Source organism: Erpetoichthys calabaricus, chromosome 13 (assembly GCF_900747795.2).
Source record: "Erpetoichthys calabaricus chromosome 13, fErpCal1.3, whole genome shotgun sequence".
NCBI classification, from domain to species: Eukaryota; Metazoa; Chordata; class Cladistia; order Polypteriformes; family Polypteridae; genus Erpetoichthys; species Erpetoichthys calabaricus.
This window is the reverse complement of record NC_041406.2, coordinates 74,646,426-74,666,276: the sequence shown is the minus strand read 5'-3', so window position 1 is coordinate 74,666,276 and position 19,851 is coordinate 74,646,426. Positions and strand designations below refer to the sequence as shown.

Genomic DNA, 19,851 nt, shown 5'->3' with positions numbered 1-19,851 from the left:
ACTTCACCATAAAGATTTAGCTCCATGAACAAAGTTGACCAATAATGCCTTAAAATTCATTTAATGAGTAATTATTGGAAGTATGTTCATTTTTAAAATTCTGACTAAATGTATTTTTCAACTGCTTTAAGACTTCATGTTATAATTGACTATTTTAAGCTGTGAAATAAATGACCTAGGACAGCTATTTAGTAACAATGGGGTGTAAGTGAGGTGACACATTGCTACAGCAGATCAGTTGGCATTGTACAGTAAGTTAGCATATATTGTCATACACTTTCTCAGAAATAACTAATTTTTTTAATTCAATTTATTTTCGCATAGCACTGCTTACTTGAGTACATACTCAGAGCATAGCAATAAGTTTACAGATAAAATGCAAATACACACATAAGTGAAGACTTTTTCTTATATTAGTGTGATTTTACTCAACTTTATTTTAAGTAGGTTGATGTTTTTGTTTGCTTGCATGGCACAGCAATGGATAACAAATGAATGCTGTGTACCTCAAAGATGCCCACCCTACTACAACTAACAAGTCAGGATAATCTATCATCTCACCAAACTTGAACACAAAACCTGTTCAGCAACCATCAAAGAAACTAATAAAAACACCACAAAATCAAAAGTGTAATTATAATAAGCTCTACTGTTTGTGACAAATTTCACGAGGTAATTTCCAAACCTTAAATTATACAAAAATAAAATAAAATCAAATGAATTGTTTTTTCTAAACTTAAGACTGTCCTCTCAGGTTTTTTTTTAGAATTTTTAAAGACTTTTTTGAAAGAAAAAGGTCCGAAAATATGAAAACAATGATTGGCAATACCATTGCAAAATAGTATTTCATTCTACAATTTTGTCCTTCTTGGTTAAACAACTGATAAATGCTACAATAACATACCTTTTGACTGGTTTCTGGCTTCAGAGGGAACTCCACCAGGTTTCATTTTGAGCAACAAATCACATCATTTGTAATAAAATGAGGCTGGTTATGGGAGTGAACCTTAAAAATGTTAAAAAAAGGGCAATAGTAAAACACGTTTTTGTTTCTGAATCTGAAATAAATTATACACATCAGTATGCGAAACTGCACATTTTAAACCTGTATTTCAGTTTTTCCTTCGCTTTGAAAATTTGAAAAAAATTTTAAGTTTTATTGGCATGAATGACTCAGGAACTTGCTTAGATTTACAGTAAGTCAGTGGTGGAGATACAACTGGGAACTTCAAATTTCAATCTTTAAACCCTTCATTTACACTCCAAAAAGTAAGTGTCATGTTTTATACATATTTCTACGTACAGTATGTGTACTTCAGGTTAGCGGCCGTTTCATAACTATTAGCCTTAATTCAAAAACAAGACACTTAATTGCAAATTGATTCGTGTTGATCCAGGAAAACAGCAGAACTGGCAATCGATAAAGTTATGGTTTAGTGTCCCCTTGCATCTTTTCACGTTTTCATTGCCATGCCTTACGTATGTAAAGATCACCCAAAGTTACACCTGCCAATGCTCGATTTTAACTACAGACTTTCAAACAGACATTTATCAAAAGAGATATTATTCATATCATTCATGTATACATTGACGTGAAAAATGGGGACTAACCAGTTCACACCAGCCATTTAAAATTACAGGTCGCCTGGGACTGCAATGAGAAATCAAGTCGAACACAAACTCGGAACTTTTTCTAAAGTGTGCTTGAGCAGACGTAACTACGATGTGAGACGTATTATTGCTCTTTACACTTAGAAATAATTCAAGTTAACCGAGGTGTACACACACAACAGGCGGAAGGAGGGGGTGGATATAATTTTAAATTGCACAGCGAACACATTTTTTTCTCCAACAAATTTTACCTATCACCTGCATTTAACACCAACCAATAAATTACCAGTTTATAAAAATTATGAAACTAAGAAGTATTTTACCTGGTGTTCTAGAATTAATTCCACGATAAATCCCTTTTCTATTTCTTCTTTCCCGCCCCGTACGAGTGAACGTATCCCGTGAGCCACTGTGGAAATGAAGGAAAGTATTCGCTTTGTGCTTTTCGGGACATGTGAGAAGTAAAACCAAAATGCCTAAGTAAAAATATTTTAGTAAAATATCATTTTAATTATTTTGGCATAAAAAAATAATAAAAATTAGCGTTTTAAAACTTTTTGAAGTACTGTATTACAATTAATGGCATTAAAAATAACAATATTGTACTACATTTTTGTAAGACACTTACTTTATTCTGCTCAACTAACTACTATATATAAATAACAACTGAAAAAGTCAATTACAATCATTGATCACAGGAAGGAAGTTATTAGGGCCGAAGTTTAATAGTTAACATACGTGAAGAAGAAGAAGTGACGAATGTGCGGAGGCGAATAACGAAGGCTTGCCTGTAGAGTTGCAGACGGAAACAGTGGAGGCAACGTGATATGTGGCACAGTGGGTCAGTACCTCTGTCTACAGCTCAAAGAGAAATACCATGAGATCGTGAGTAGCAGTGACAGAAATGGGACACAATAGAAAATTCACAATTATTTACACCTGTTTACTAACATTATTCCTGGTAATTTGTCAGTAAAGACGAACTAAAGCAATGGGTAAGTTTTAATGTCACCTTTTTTTTCAGCACACATGCACGATTAAATGTGTCACCGTGGTGCCGTTTACAATATTTTTATAGTCCGCAGTTTGTTTTTCTACATCATTTTTAACCATTGGCGCGAAATTAAATGTTAATGTAGTTTGTTGTATTTCTCACACATATAAGTAATTAGGTAAACATTGTAATTTTCTGTAATCCGTATGGTTCAGGGAAGGTGTTTGTACACTACCAACATATACATAGTCAAATTTCTCTTTCCCAGTAAGACTTTACACAGGATGGAAACCAAACTCTGGACAGGATGTCAAAGCACAAAGTACACTCGTCAACAGTCGCTCGTACTCCTGAAGTTTAGTCTTTCCTTAATGTGCACGGCTTGTTCAGCTCCGTCTTTCTCCTTTCTTTTGAATTAAGATCTCAAGAATCGGCGTTTATTGTCTATAACCTACACTTTTGTATTTTTTTCTTTTTTATGTTGCTTAGCCAACACCTCAGCTGAGTCAAAGGGCATCACGCCCATCCAGCGGATGTTAGCTTCTTGCTCTGGGGCTTTGCTCACCTCACTGTTCGGTAAGCAGTTAACAGTAGAAGTATATTTTGTATAATTTCATGTGATTTAGCAGAGTTGCTAGCTGATTGTTTTTGTTTTGCACCGTTACATTAGAATTTAATGGTTGTAATTTAAAGTTACAGGGTTCTATTCCAAAGGAATATGGTTTTGATCTGGCATTCAATTTATGGGGTGGTCCAGATCTAGTTATGCAATTTTCATTACGCTATAACTTACTAAGTTTATTACATTGAGAATTCACAGCACCTGCCCAGCACGTAGAGATTTCACTTAAAATTCTTTTTGTTGCCGATAGATGGCAGCACCTGCCCTGCATTCCAAAATGGCGAGGAGACGGTTGTCAGTCGAACAGTTGCATAATTAGTCTGGTATAGTGTCATGCTATTTAAGAATCCTTTATCACTCAAGTAAATGTCGTTTAGCTATACATTTTTTTTAATCTTTCATGACACCAGCAAGGTAGTACAAACTCCATCTACAACAGTTATTATACTACTTATTGTATTATTTGTTTTAAGCTGTTGTCTTATACTTTATTCACTAACTTTGTATTTTATTTTTTTGCTGTGGTACACATTTGAAATTGCAGTTGGGGGTTAATAAAGTATTTCTGAAGTAATTATGTTTTGAATTGCCAAAATTATGAGTAGTAATTTATTTCTAGCCATACAAAGCATCCCCATGTATGAATTACCTACATTTATTGGTGTTTAGGTTATAAGGTAGTTATTGGTGTGTATTTTAATTTTAGCGGTAATATTGTAATATTTTCTTTTGTAGTGACTCCGTTGGATGTGGTCAAAATAAGACTCCAGGCACAGAAAAGTCCATTTTATAAAGGTACTTTTCCAGGAAATGAGTCCATTTATTTATCACTGTCACATAATGATTATATAAATTCTGATGCTTTATTTCTATTTACATGAACAATGATGGGAAAACATTCATTCCTTATCTTAATACATAATTCGCTTGCCTCCTCACTCGCGTCCGTCTGAAGCCGTCGCCTTCTGCGCACGTCCGAAGCCGAATGCGCAGTCGCCTTCTGCGCAGCTGCCCGAAAAACCTTACGAGACCGACATCCAACCCCAACATCGCGGCAGGCGACGGATTTACGGCCACAAAAATTCAAAGAGAAAGGTGACTTCGATTAAAGCTCTAGAGGCCTGAAAGGCGATTTCAACTACAGCTCGAGGCCTAATTACGCATTCTGATTCAATTACGCATTCATTCAATACACCTATATCAGGTTTATGGTGCTTATACTTATTACTATTTCATATTGTACTGGAACATTCATCATTCAATATTATACTATAGGCCTGGAAAATTCATCAACTAACAGTACAAGCCTGTACAGTAATGAGTAAAGCGGACTTCAATCATTACAAAACAACTTCTTCGTTACTTATCATTTGTTCTTCATACACTGGTGACACAAACTCGTGCCCGTTTCATCTTACGTTGTCGAAACGGGCTCTTTATATATATATATATATATACTAGACAATGTGAGTGGAATGTAGAGGACACCAGCCCCCAGACACAACTTCACAGACACAAGTCCTGTTAAAATAAAGTTGGTTTGTTTCCATACTAACTTTCACAAAGGTTCCCAAAGTGCAATAAACACAAATCTTTCAATGCTGTTTCTATCTTTTCTCCTCCTCTACACCTCTCAGGTGGGATTTGTCGACTTCCACCATACTCTGACTCGCCTGGATGAGGTTGAACAGTTTCTTTTATTTAGGACCCAGCAGTACTTCCAGTGTTAGGGCATAGCCCTATGGAAGCACTTCCAGGTCAAAAGGAAGGCCCATAAAGTAGGGATGAGGAATCCCTGTAGCACCCCCTTGTGGGCCCCGCTGAACCAGACAAGGCTGTTCTTGAGAACTACAGCATTCAATGTGCCTTGCAGGTATCTGCTCAGGTACAACAGCCCAAAGAAGCTGTCTCCTATTGTGTCGGGGGAGCCCGTATTTCTACCGGGTTGTCACCCCTGTCTTTCCATTATGCTGTCCTCCTGGCTGAGTATTGTCCCAGGGTCCAACCCAGCCACTACATCAGTGTACCCACTCTGGCATTAGCATCTTTGTCCTATTTCTTCTGGTGGGATAGGGCTGGCCTCCCTACCACTTAAATAACCCTGCTCCATCCTGGCCAGGATGCCTGCCCATGTATATATACTGTGTACACATGTATGGTGTAAATACTGTAAGCATCTCTCTCTTAGTAATATGTGAATTCAGAAAGCATTCAGACCCCTGCACACTTTAAAATGTTGTACACTTGATTTGAAATTGATAAATTTGCCATGGTTTCACACATAAATCAACATAAAACGTCTGTTGCTGCCTGTTTTACCTGCTGTCGGTGCCTGTTTGCAGCAGCAGCGGCTCGACAGCCAGCAGGAATGCACGGTGGGCTGGCTGTCTTTGTGAGACTGGTGGGCAGGGATGGCACCAGCAGTGAGATGCAATGTGGTTTGTAACTCCTGTCATCATGTCTGTCCTCCCAGGTGAACGTTGCCATAGGTGCATCAGCTACACAAATGTGTTCATCACCACAATCAGCTGATGCTGGTACCTCAGTTTCGTTTTCGATCTACATCTTCAGATAACCTGCATCAAAATCGGAGTCCAACAAATCAAAGTCCGATTCAGCGATAATACAAAAAAGTTTTGCTTTGAGCATTCACTGTGGTATATCTCCACGTGCCATTTTAGAAGCAATTTGCTCTTCTCTACTCATGCATGTACAGGGAGTCGAGGTGAAATCAACAAAGTTAATTTTCCTTCTAGCAAAAGCGTATCGAAGTGCGCTGTAACAAGAAGATCACTGATCTCTATCAATCGCTAGCGAAACCTGAGGCTTTCAAAATAATAATAATAACAAAAACTGTTAATGCGCGATAAAATAATTGTCGGCGTTAATTAATGCGATAATAATGCGTTTTATACGCTAGCTGTGTAAGCCTGTGCTGTAAAAAGCCCATGCTCCAAGAAACCATGGATTCTGGCACTTCAATCAATCAATCAATTGCAGTGGTTGTGCATTAGCGGCTAAGTAAGGTTCTCTTTACTCAATGGTTTCGTTTTGCCGACATGCTCGCCGCCGTTGTCTTTCAGTGGCTAAGTGACTTTCTCCCTCCTTGGAGGTTTAGTTTTGCAGACAGACAGACACTTCCACGTGTAGGCATTTATTTATATTTATATAGATCTAGATTATTTTATATTGTGACAGATAGGGGGCGCTATCGCTCCCTTGAACCCTCTGATCAGACGCCAGATAAAAGTCCAAATATAATATTTATTTGAACAATAATGTGCACCAAGCACCCTCCACTCCACAATACTCATAAATACACACAATAATCAAATAAACAATAACAATCCTCCACTCCCAGACGCGTTGCCACCCTTCCACTCAGCTCAGCTCAACCCTAGGATCTCCCACAGTCCTTTATATAGTTCATGACCCGGAAGTGCTTCTGATCCCTCAGTCCATGTGATTATTCAGCACTTCCAGGTCAGGTGAAAACTCCTCTTCTTCATCCCGGAAGTACGTCATTCCCTCTGTCGCCGTGACTAAGACGTACTTCCGGGTTATAGGTGAAACTAAAGTCTCTGGGCCTTCTTGCAGCGTTCCCTAGAGGCCCCCATGGTATCCAGCTGGGCTGTGATGAAAAACTCCACTGTCCATGATGCACTGCTGGAACTTGGGGCACCTCTATGTTGCAGGCAGGGCACCACCTGGCAGCCTGGGAGTATTAGCCGGAATAAAAGGCCGGCCATATCCCACAATATATATATATATATATATAGATAGATATATATATATATAGATAGATATATGGCAGGGTGCATTCTGTCAGGGAGTGCTGTTTGGTCAGGTCAGCTTGGGGAGCATGCACTGGTACAGCTCGTTGCCACAGCCACCAAATGACAAAATAGCTTGGGATCAGGACATGAGTGCTGCTGTGCAGCAGGGGCAACCCCTCAGCACCACACCAGTTCTGATCCCCGACAGGCCTGACCCCATTGGCTCTCCCAACGGTTTTGACTGTTCCAGGGATGGGGCTATTGAGGGCTTTCCCCCATCTCCTTCATAATGCCTTCCTATGGGCGGCTGCAGCAGGGCTACTCCCATGGATAGCAGAAAGGAGTCCTTTCTTTTGTCTCGGAGCTGTATGAAGTTTTTGTTATGGTGGCTGGAGTGACAATCCTGCCACCAAGCCCCATGATTTCCCTGCAAGTTTGAGGTCCGCTTGCAGGGCTGGATGCAGTTTAATGTCATACCCAGGACATAAAAAAAAATTATATTGAAAATAAATTTTATATATTGCATAAAAAAGTACTGCTCCCATTAAGTAATATATCTGGTCTGCAGCAATGTTCTTCCCAGCAGAACATTGCCCAAAGCATTACACTTCATCAAATGACTTGTGTTCTTCCCACAGTGCATCTTGGAGCCATCTCTTTCTTAGGTAAATAATGTACATGTATACAGCCATTCACATATTGCAACAGAAAATATTAATAATAATGCATTTTATTTGTTAATAGGATTCATTGGACCAAATAACCTTCTTCTATTCATTCATGGTCCAGTACTGACCATTGTGGCGGCTTTTGACATTGGACAGGAGTTAGTGTGGGCACTCTGACTGGCCTGAGTGCTACACAATCCCATACCTTGCAGGGTTCAATGCTTTGTGTGTAATGCCACATTACTGTTGTAACCATCATTAAAATTATCATTGATTTGTGTCACAGCAGCCCTTTTGCTGCTTCATACCAGAGATACCATTGACCTCATGCATCAGTGAGTCTTGATTGTTCAGCACCTTGTTGGTGGTTCAAGGGTACCCAAGTACCCAAATGTCCGCTTACCATCTAATACTGCATATACCTGAGCTTGACATGCTCTGTTGTTACAAGTCAGTTGATGATTTTTTTTTTCATATGGGAGTGGCCATAATGCTTTGGCTCATAATTATAGGTGTGTTTGTATAAACAGATGTGTTTTTTTGTTTTTTTTTTTTGCTCCTGAAGGAAAATGTTTTGTATACTGCAATGGACTTATGGATCATTTGTGTATCTGTGACAATGGCAATAGCAAGATGTGGTATAGAGCCACAGGACAATTCAGAGGAACACTGGTAAGCTAGTTTAATTTTTTGTTTTACTGTCTTTTTTTTTTTTTTTTTGTATTTATTTATTTTTTAATTTTTGCTGCAGAGCACATATACTAAAATGAGCTACTTATGGTTACTTTTAAAACACTGCAATAACTGGGCTAATAAAATGTGGAACTTTCCAAGAGTCTTGTCATTCAGTCTAAAGCACTGGTTTGATTAAACTCCGGTTTTCAGTACAGTAATCCCTCCTCCATCGCGGGGGTTGCGTTCCAGAGCCACCCGCGAAATAAGAAAATCTGCGAAGTAGAAACCATATGTTTATATGGTTATTTTTATATTGTCATGCTTGGGTCACAGATTTGCGCAGAAACACAGGAGGTTGTAGAGAGACAGGAACGTTATTCAAACACTGCCAACAAACATTTGTCTCTTTTTCAAAAGTTTAAACTGTGCTCCATGACAAGACAGAGATGACAGTTCCGTCTCACAATTAAAAGAATGCAAACATATCTTCCTCTTCAAAGGAGTACGCGTCAGGAGCAGAGCATGTCAGAGAGATAGAGAATTGCAAACAAATCAATAGGGCTGTTTGGCTTTTAAGTATGCGAAGCACCGCGGCACAAAGGTGTTGAAGGCGGCAGCTCACACCCCCTCCGTCAGGAGCAGACAAAGAGAGAGAGAGAGACAGAGTTTGTTTTTCAATCAAAAATCAATACGTGCCCTTCGAGCTTTTAAGTATGCAAAGCACCGTGCAGCATGTCGCTTCAGGAAGCAGCTGTACAGAAGGTAGCAACGTGAAGATAATCTTTCAGCATTTTTAGATGAGCGTCCGTATCGTCTAGGTGTGCGAACAGCCCCCCTGCTCACACCCCCTACGTCAGGATCAGAGAAAGTCAGCGCAAGAGAGAGAAAAGTAAGTTGGGTAGCTTCTCAGCCATCTGCCAATAGCGTCCCTTGTATGAAATCAACTGGGCAAACCAACTGAGGAAGCATGTACCAGAAATTAAAAGACCCATTGTCCGCAGAAATCCGCGAACCAGCAAAAAATCCGCGATATATATTTAAATATGCTTACATATAAAATCCGCGATGGAGTGAAGCTGCGAAAGGCGAAGCGCGATATAGCGAGGGATTACTGTAATCTAGAGAGGGACTTCTTGTCATTATTTTAACATTTTTACATTTCCATTACATTTAGTGATGGCAGAGACATTAAATACTTTTCACTTTCTTTTCTTTGAATTTTTAGTTGTTGGACATCATGGGCCATCTCAACAGGTGGTAGCAAGTGGCAGTTGTTGCTGGCTTTGTTTGTGCATGCACCAGCATGTGACATTAGTAATGTTATTTCATTGAAAAGTGAAATCTACAGTAGTTATGGAACTTGGACTAACCTTGAAAAAAACAGACTTCTTGAACAACCTTTTATTAAATATATACAGTAACCTGAAATTTATTCTTTCTGTTTAATGTTTATGCTTGATGTTTAGAGCTCTAAGACAGCAGCACTATCACTGGATTTAAAACCAAATCATATGACTTACATTACAAAAAATACTTTCACAAACTCTTCATATTTATATATTTATAATTAGTTTTGATATTTTGTGCTTTCCTTTTACAAGCTCAAAGATACATTATGTACATAAATACATCATCATCATCATCCCTGGGTTAATGGCCATTTTCTGAGTTTATCCAGGTTAGCCTGTTTAATCCCCCCAATCTGTTTCCTTAACTGTTTGCAGTCCTAGGCTTCCTTTGGGGAGAGACTTGTACAATTCATCCAACATCATCTTCTACCATATTGTCTTTGGCTATCCCTCTGGATCTCATCCCCTCAACCAGTATGGTCCACATGCTTAAACCACCTCAGTGCATTTCTCCTCACAAATACAGCAGTTCAAACAAAGCACAAAAATAACATTCATTGAAATTTAAAAAAAAAAACAAAATCTGCTTTGAATATACAATACAACACAATATATAAATATGTACTGTATATCCTTCTGGATTTTTATAAATGTGGAAATGAGGGTATAAAGTTCTAAATATTTTAAATATTAGTAAAATGTTACTTTCTCCCCGTGTCTGCATGGGTTTCCTCCGGGCGCTCCGGTTTCCTCCCACAGTCCAAAGACATGCAGGTTAGGTGGATTGGCGATTCTAAATTGGCCCTAGTGTGTGCTTGGTGTGTGGGTGTGTTTGTGTGTGTCCTGCGGTGGGTTGGCACCCTGCCCGGGTTTGGTTCCCTGCCTTGTGCCCTGTGTTGGCTGGGATTGGCTCCAGCAGACCCCCGTGACCCTGTGTTCGGATTCAGCGGGTTGGAAAATGGATGGATGGATAAAATGTTACTATGTCATATGTTAAGCTGATATGAGGATTTTGACACCAAAATTATATTTATTTTTGTCACAAATTAATAGCCAAAAAGGAAAAAAACTATTATTTTAAAATATAATTTTGTTATTTTTGAAGTTGAACCAGCGTTCAGTAACCACCTAACACACTCTTCACCAAAAGTTAGGAAACATATCCTAGCTTTCCTAAAGCTGTAGTGAGCAATTGTCCAAAAAAAAAAATCTTATCTTTGTGTGGCTTGCAATTGCTGAAAATACGGTACCAGTCCAAATGTAAAAACTGAAACCTTAAATCTAGTACTTAAAATTTTTGCTTTCATGTAATATTTGATCGGGGGTTTGACTGTGTACTTAACAATAAAACAAGGTTAGAAGTAATTAATAGTATACCTGCTTTTTCCAGTATGTTTTCAGAGGTTCCCAGTTTCCAGTGACCAGAAACAGTAGGATAGTCAAGTAAACAAAAGTACATGAGAAGTTGCTAGAGAGCCAAAGTCCTTTGGCTTTAGAAACATACAAAACTGAAATGTATGCCTTTAGCTGTTTAGCACAAAACAACATTTTTGCTAAAATGGTAACTGAAATACACACAGAAAATTTGAAAAGATTTTTAAAAATTGTGTGCTTTTGCTTTCCATCGACACCTCCCCGCATTATTATTCATGATATTTGAAGCTGTGGTTTGTAGTTGTAAACTCCTCCATATGAGAACTCTGAAGTGCATGAATCTGTAAGATTTGTTATACACAGTTTTACAATAATGACCATTTGCTGTCCAAGAAGAAAAGAAAGTAAAATAGACTTCTACTCTCCTTAATTGAAGCCTGCTGCTTAGACCTTAATTAATGCCTATGATATGGAGCATCAGTTAGTGTCAGATAGGACACATTTTACGAATGTGCAAATATTCTCTGGCCTCAAGCCATCCTCCTCCAACATTGATTTTTCCACTTACGGTATACTATATTATGTGGAGTCATTAAAAGTCTGCCATGTATAAAATCGGGAATGTGCAGACTGTTTGAAAAGGACAGGTGCTCAATTCAGGTTAACAAGACATACAAGGTGTGAGAGAGAATTCAGAATGAAATTAGGTGAATCATTCGAGGTTTGTCACGTTGACTTTGCAGGGCTTGAATTCAGTTCAGTAATGTAGGCATTGTGTCTGTTATTTTAACAAAAATGTAAATAGTTTTGCTCTTTCAGGGCAAAAAGGCTTTAGTTATTGTTACATTTACACCAGTCTGATTTAGTTTAGAATGATATAAAAAAGTGTATTAAAAAATGATTTATATTTGCTTTCAGAGCATGAATATGTTTGTTGCAAATAGTAAAATCAATCTCTTTTTAATGCAGCACTTTGTTAGATTTCCAATAAAGCCCAGTAGGTTTTGTATTATCTAAACATAATGAATATAGCTACATTTGTTCACCTTTCCATCCAATTTGCAGCTTATTTATACCTGTGGCTATACTACAAAGTTGATGAAATGAGCTAGTTACAATGCTTTGAAGCATGAGGAAGACTAATTTGAATACACAATCTCAAATTCAATAACAGAAGTGCATAATTGCTGAGATGTGTAGTTGGCAGAGCTGTTTAAAACCACATAGTTCAGTTGGAAAATACTGTATTTGTGCTATTTGTTGTGCTTTTGTAGGCAAAAAATGTGCATTAGTGTCAACTAAAATGTGACAAGAACTGAAAGCACATGTGACACACATTTGATTAGTGCAGGAAAAAAATGGGATGCTTCAATTGCACATAATTGCTATAGGCATGGTCAAACCAGTTCAGTGGCTAGTTTAGGTTTAGGACACCGGTTAAGCAATAACAAAGTCTTAGCACTTATGAGAAGCACCTTGAAAACAACACTGCAAATGCAGCTTTACAGAAATTCTGTAATAATGGATTACTCTTCAGTTGACTAGTTTGATTCTCAAATGGAGCTATAAAGTCGTGGCAAATGTTTAAAAAATGAGAGATTTGTAAAATGAAACCATCAGGAGTTTGTGATATTTGAAATTTGAATTAATATAACTTGCTTATTACCGTAAATATTACCCTTTAGTAAGTGTTATTGTACAGGTAATATTTCCTCCACATACTGAGGCAAGCATAAATCTCACAACAGCAAATGTCACAAACCTGACAAACATGATTGTCCTATAAACTTTACTGAAAAAAAATGTCTGTATAAATCAAAATGTCTAGAATAATCATTGTATTCACCAGTTTATGTGGTAGTTATTATACTGTTGTAAATTTTATTTTTTAACATTGATTTTAAGCAGTATTTCATTTTTGGTTACTAAACAGAAAATGCAACTGGCAGGTGTCTCCATCAAAGCAAGGCTCAAAGGGACATTTAGCACAACAGGTACAGGTGATGTGACACCCTCAACCTTCAACATAAGCCTGGAGTTCTGCTCCATCAAGATTTCAGACAGCTCACATGTGCCATACATTTGTTGTTTGTCAATTTATTAGTGGCTATAAGCCTTTCACACTATCGCCCAAATTTCTCTGCCAAAACATGAATATGATAGGCAGCAGTTGCAGACAAAGGTACATGTTGATAGATTCAGTAATAAAATCACCTGAAAGCAATGGTAAAATGGCTATTAAATGCTCTGTGTAGTCTTTATTGTGCCTAGCTAGTCTCTATGTAGCTTGGAGGAAGGCACATTCTTATAAATTAATGAACGGATGAGCATTTTTTTGTTGCTATGATTGTAGGTTGCTTTCTAGACTGTTTTTCCCCCCTTAATCTGATGGATAAGATTAATTGAAAGTGCCATGCTTCTGAAAATAGTAATGCCTCACATTGTTCTCTTTTATAATAGTGAGTGTTTCATTGTATATCATACAGGTCTGTTGAGCATTTCTAAATAATGGCATTACAAATGCATACTTTGTTGGTCAATTCATCCTTGAAATGATTTTTCTGTGTTAGCTTCCACTTTTTTGCAAGTGTTCCTAGATGTTTTCATAGCTGTGTGATTGCAATGTGAATTTTTAACTATGTAACATTTTAGTTGAGTAGTAAGTTACTATATGTGATAGGGCACAGTCATTCTGGATTTTCATGTGAAAAAAAATGAATATAAATGATTTAACTTACTCAGTGCAACATATATGTAATGATTCCTTATCTTGCGCACAGGTTTTAAAATGTGTGTGTAATGTTCATGAATGGGTAATTGAATGAGGAAGTGTGTCTGTTAAAATGTTTGAGATGTGTGTATGGCGAGGAACAGGTCTTTGCTCTACTAGATACAAAATTCTTTGACCTCTACCCAATAGTTCAGGTAATAGTTAAAAATATCAGACTACTTATTTGTTTAAAATATTTTTTGTTCTGCCAATGTGGAACATTTTAAAAGAGAAAATCTAACTAAAAAATTGTATGATAACATATAAGTAAAAGCTTAGTCCTTGTGAAGTATATATTTGCAGTTTGTTTATTCAGTTATTTTAGTCAGTTTCATTTGGTAGAAACAAGTATGTGGTTCTTTTTAATGCTTTGTGGTAAATATTGATAATATCAATAGAAGTAAATTAAGAAGGAAGATGTGCACATTTGCATATGTAGGTTTTTGTATGTATGTAGAAATGAAGAGAAAAACAGACTAAAGAATATTGTATGCACTCTAGACATCAAAGTTATTTATCAGTAATAAAATAAGATTTGTGGGTCTAGAGTTCAGCACTGCAACTTCATAGCTTCAATAAACTGAATCCCTGGATAAGCATCATCCATGAGACGTTTGCACATTCTCCATCTGCCTGTGTGGGTTAATTTCTAGATATTTTAGCTTTCCTCTCACATCCTAAAGAAGTGCTAAGTTAGCTGAATTTACTGTATGACTGTCCAGGGGTGGTTCTTGGGTTCTGCCTTGTGCCGAGGGTTAGAATCCTAGCCTTATGACTTTGGTTTACAGAATTTCAAAAGTGGATAGGTATAATGGATTTACAAAGTGATTTTGCATATTGTTTGTTTTCATTTAGGATGCCTTTGTAAAAATTGTTCATAATGAAGGACTGAAATCTTTGTGGAGTGGTCTTCCACCAACTCTGTAAGTTTTAAAATAAATGCTTTATTTCAGTTAAAAAGGGCATGCAGTCAATGTATACTGCACATTAAAATAGCTAATACAGAGTTCACAAAAATGAGATGGAAGTAAAGATTCCACTTAAACTGCTTCAATAATAACAAATCTATGATCGGAGTCTGTGTATCTTCTTATTTCATAGATTTAAATCTCTTTGTCAAATATATTTGTATGGAATGATTACAATAAATTAATAAAATAAAAAAAAATAATATATATCTTTGTCAGTCAGATATAGGTTTTGGTTATAAGAAACCATTCACCATTTACATTATGATAACAAGTTTAGACTAAAAACCTTCAAACTTGATAAGATTATTTAAGGGAAAAAGTATAGATTTTAACTGAACCTTCAAGTAATAACCATGATTGTTCTAACTGTTGCTAGTTTAGTTCAAGTACTATGCATTTTGCTGTTGTCGTTTTTATTATGTAATGAAAAAGTACTTTTCTATTTTTTTGACATATTAAACTTTAAGAAAGTCCACCTCAGTTGATGCTTTAGATCCCACTTCTTATTCTCTGAGTGACTCTGAACCTCTCAGTGCTTTATTTGTAGAAGCATCTGAACAATTTTGCAGTCCACTTATAATCTGTACATTACCTCAGAAAAAGACATCAGCTAAATAGGTAAAATTATTTAACAGTTTTCAGTTTAATAAATATCATCTTTTAATATTTTACTGTAAATTATATATGTAAAGAATTAACACTATATATTCTACAGGTATCTAGTGAAATGATGGAAGTTCCTTTGTGGAAAGTTTTAATTGGGCATTGAGCCACTATTATCCTCTGACCTCCATGTCAGCTTCACTTTATCCACAATTCCTCATTAAACAACAAAACATTAAATAGTTTTTATCTTTGAAGCTTCTTTCAAATATTCCCCAGCAATGATCGTTCACTAGAATTCACTGATACCTATTTTCGGAGCCAGAGTAAACAACATAATGAGCAATTAGTCTTTTTTATTCATTAACCTAGACGATATGTTAGTTATTCACCAGTGAAGCAACTATTTAATATATATATATATATATATTTTTTTTTTTCTCTGTTGATTCAAATGTTCTCCTTATTTCTCCCACTTATTTGAATATCTTCACTAATTACAAAGAATTTTGAAAACATGATTAAAAACATACTTTGTTTTTGCAGTGTAATGGCTGTTCCTGCCACTGTTGTGTACTTTACTTGCTATGATGAGCTTTGTGGGTTTTTGAAACACAAAATGGAGAACAATCCTGACAAAGTACCTCTTTTAGCTGGGGCAGTAGCAAGAGGTAAGTAAAATGATTATTTCCCTGTAAATTACAGTAAAAAAAATAAAAGGAAAGATGCATTTTTATATAGAATTGTATATCATTTTGTTGTCTGATTTTTTTTTTTTGCTTTGTAAATAACTAGAATTTATATGATGCAACAAAATAAAGGTGATGTTTTCCAAAATATCCTTACAAACGCCGAGTGTAGTAATTAAACCAAAAGCTTAGTATGTTTTATATACTGTAGAGTAACTTTAAATTGATCCTGAAAAAAAACAAAAAACTAAAAATATAAAGCATAATTGAAATGAAAAATAAGGTCATAACTGCCTGCTTAGACAGCTATCAATTGATGTCACCTGTTTTTTAGCTCATTTTATGATGATTTCTTCTGCAAATTTTATGCAAAAAAACCTCTTTGAAAACTCATTTCAGTACAAATAGCTGGTTCATCTGTATCTCAAGTGCAGGTAGACAAAGTAATACATCCATCTTTTAATATATAAAATATGTGTGTAGGTTGTTTGTTCAAACTCTATCCTATACCCCACCCGTCTTGAAGAGAGGGAACCAGTAGAGGGCATAAAGTCTTAGGAGATTCGAATATGGAATAAAAATAAATACTGTATATTCTTTTATTTTAGTTTGAACACACATGAAAGATGAACTGATATCATTTTTACACCCCCGAATGTACTACATCCACTTCTGCTGCTTATCCCTAACTTTTTTTTTTTTTTTTTTTTATAAAGGTTTGATGATAGACACTGCTTCACAAGTTATTTCCCCCTTCTTTAAAAATCAAAAGTGTATAATTTGATATTACGATAATGTCGTTGCAAATAAAAGTTGCATTTAAGATATAACCATTGCTGTTCACTAAAGCAAAGCTGTCAAAATTGACAGTGGTTGATGCATGTTGTAAAAAGTCTTTCTTCTCTGAATATAGTCCGTGGAGGTGTCTCAGCTTTGGGAATGTCTGTATTTATCAGCCAAGATAGTGTAAGAAAACAAATCATTTAAGTAGAAATCAGTGTTCCTAACTAGAACTGTTTTATTTCATAACAAGCTGATGTTCACTAGATACACTATTAACATTACATTTTATTAATAGTATCTGATGTTAATTTTGGTTATAGTTGATTTTATATATAAAAAAGTTCAGTAATTGTTCAAGTTCTTCTACACAGGGAATATGGGTATAAATTTGAAAAAACACACCCAAATTTAACCCACCTCAGAACAACCAAACGGACTGTTGCCCTTCCCAAAAATCGAAATGGTTATTGTTTTAATGCAAACCTCTAAATTAAATGGCTAACCAAAACCTAGTATCTTTTAAACGTTCCTTGTCAAAATTAAAAATGTGTTTTGTTTGCTTAATTGTTAATTCTGTCTTTCACCTTTCCAGTTTAAAGCAAGGTTGTTTAAATGTAAAATAGGTATTGTAACATCACATGCTAAAATGGGTGTACATGATCCCAACACGTTTGCAGTTTTAAAAACGGCTTCACAGAGCTGAGGGTCTTGATAGTGTTAGCAAGTAATTAATAAGAAAACATTTTACATTCTGTTGGCATAAAGCAAAATAGTCCATCCAGTTTGAATGAAAACCGCCTTTCTACAAAAGTCAAGGCAGTTCCCAAAATTCATCTTGGTTTTTTTTTTCCAGAAGTTTTTTTCACTTATTTGTATAATGTACAGTCTAAGAAGCTCATAGCCTGTTTAAAGTAATTAAGGTAATTTATGTCTTAAAAAAATTAGATTGGCTTTACTTTTCCAGTGTTCGTGCTGGTCAAGTCTGGAGTTTATAACATTTTTACAGTAAAAAGTAACTGGATTATAAACATTAAATTTAAAATTAACTTTACATGACTCATTAAATTCTTAATATGAATTAGACATTTTTTTTACCTGTTAAAGGAAAGCAATTTGGCAGCGATTTTTGTGGTATAAAAACAACATACTGTATGTTTTTTAGTTTACTGTAGGTTTTTAATTGTTTAATACTGGTATTGGATATTTTAAGAGTTTTTTTAATTTTAAGTTTTTTTTTTCAATATAACTGCATTTGAATGTTCCTTCAATCATAGCTTCACATAAAAATCATTAGCTTTGAATTTCCTTACTCTTGCCACAGCAGGGCAGATATCGATTACATATATTATGAAATATTTTAAAGTCTAATATCAAGAGACCCAAAAAGAAACATTTTTAAAATTTATGCCAATACATTTAAATTTGATGTTGTAGCTAAATGACAAACTTGGTTTTGTATATATAATTTTATATACAGTATATATATTTTTTTTCTTCTAGTGGGATCTGCTTCAGTGATCAGTCCTTTGGAATTAGTTAGGACAAAAATGCAGTCGCAGAAACTTTCTTATAAAGAGCTACGAATTTGTATTCAGTCGGCAGTGGCTTCAGATGGCTTGTTGTCTCTTTGGAGAGGCTTGAGTGCCACATTACTGAGGGATGTGCCCTTCTCAGGTATGCTAGCATAAGCTTTTGATACTTGCTTCTTAATTACAGTATTGCCCTTCCTTATGATAAAGAAAAATATGTTTTTGCTTCACAAGCCCAATGAATAGTTATGTTATAACCTTGTGAATTTAAGGAACTATGATTGCTTATAGTTTCAAAATTTGTTTGAATTAGGTTTGAGGGATGTTTACAAGTTTATCTTCAAAGCTGTTGAATATCAAGATGTGCATAAACTCTGAATAATTGTTTCAGTATTAATACAGTAGGCATATTTTTATTGTATGTATTGAACATTATTTATTTTACGTTGTAAAGGCCAGTATACAAATTAGCCCAGACTGAATAATTCTGCAGCCAAAGATAAAAAGTTTGTCACATTGCTACAGGAAAAAAAATATTGTAAGCACATAAATCCATCAGAAATCTTTCTGTACTTTTGTGAACGGGTTCCTGCTGTTCTGCAGATCTTCAAAAGAGAATTGTATCAATTCAATTTTAAATCATTCCAGTGATATTTCAGCATTAAAGGAACATTCTACCCAAAAATATTTTATATGCTACTTACCCCATGTAGTTTCTGTTGATGGCTGACAAAAATTTTTAATCTCCTGCTATCGTGAAGAACAGAATTAAAGTTTAAATGGTGATCAACGCTGGGCAACTGCAAACATTATCAAAACATCCATGAAAAAAATCTTCTGCTACTTGTGTTGCATAATCCATACATAAGGTCATTCAGTCATATGCTCACAGCTTTTTCATAAATTTATTGTTAAATAAGTAACTTCTGGAAAATAAGTGGTCCACAAACGGAGCCCCTTTACAAGACTGGGTGACTTCATGTGTGAATTTTGCGACATGACTAACGAAAGATTTCTTTTAAGGATGTTTTTGCTATTGTTGGCTAGAGCTGGTCATCATTGGGACACATTCTATCAAAAACTTTATGTCCACTCTCCATGAAAATATAAGAGAAAAAAAAACTACAAACTTCATGGGGGTAAGTAACTTTTTAAAAAATACCGTATTTGGGCAGAATATTCCTTTATGGCCAATTGGGCACTGTCCCCTCAGCATATAGTGCTGTTGTGCAAAAGGTAAATAAGTAGTAAACTCACCTCAGTAATTTATCTTACTGTTAAAATGTTAATTGAAAGCTCAACTTTCTTGTCATGATTGTATTTTTCCAATATTCAATGATATGCTCAATTCAATTTCTTATCTAGAAAAAAATTCCTTTTTGATGTATGCAAATTTTTCTTTCTGTCTGGCACTGCTAGTCTTTTTCTGGGTCGCTT

The 19,851-nt window shown here is 35.7% G+C and overlaps 2 protein-coding genes across 3 annotated transcripts in view; one reads left to right on the top strand and one right to left on the bottom strand.

The window, feature by feature from the left end:
* The window catches only part of dbf4 (DBF4 zinc finger), a 95,717-nt gene that overhangs the window by 25,570 nt on the left and 50,296 nt on the right, over positions 1 to 19,851 (bottom strand). The window contains exons 1-2 of one of the 2 annotated variants that reach the window (XM_028817135.2): positions 1,935 to 2,082; positions 905 to 1,006 (exon numbers count right to left, since the gene is read on the bottom strand). The exons of the other annotated variant lie outside the window; for it this stretch is intronic. Of the exons in view, the coding sequence (XP_028672968.2) occupies positions 905 to 950 (46 nt within the window). The 5' untranslated portion in view covers positions 951 to 1,006; positions 1,935 to 2,082. Of the gene's footprint in view, positions 1 to 904; positions 1,007 to 1,934; positions 2,083 to 19,851 lie in introns of those variants that run through there. 2 annotated transcript variants of the gene reach the window in all.
* Positions 2,360 to 19,851, top strand: part of slc25a40 (solute carrier family 25 member 40) — a 47,701-nt gene continuing 30,209 nt past the window's right edge. The window contains exons 1-7 of the mRNA XM_028817133.2: positions 2,360 to 2,606; positions 3,095 to 3,181; positions 3,963 to 4,022; positions 8,237 to 8,343; positions 14,695 to 14,762; positions 15,960 to 16,084; positions 18,386 to 18,559. Of these exons, the coding sequence (XP_028672966.1) occupies positions 2,603 to 2,606; positions 3,095 to 3,181; positions 3,963 to 4,022; positions 8,237 to 8,343; positions 14,695 to 14,762; positions 15,960 to 16,084; positions 18,386 to 18,559 (625 nt within the window). The 5' untranslated portion in view covers positions 2,360 to 2,602. The remainder of the gene's footprint in view (positions 2,607 to 3,094; positions 3,182 to 3,962; positions 4,023 to 8,236; positions 8,344 to 14,694; positions 14,763 to 15,959; positions 16,085 to 18,385; positions 18,560 to 19,851) is intronic.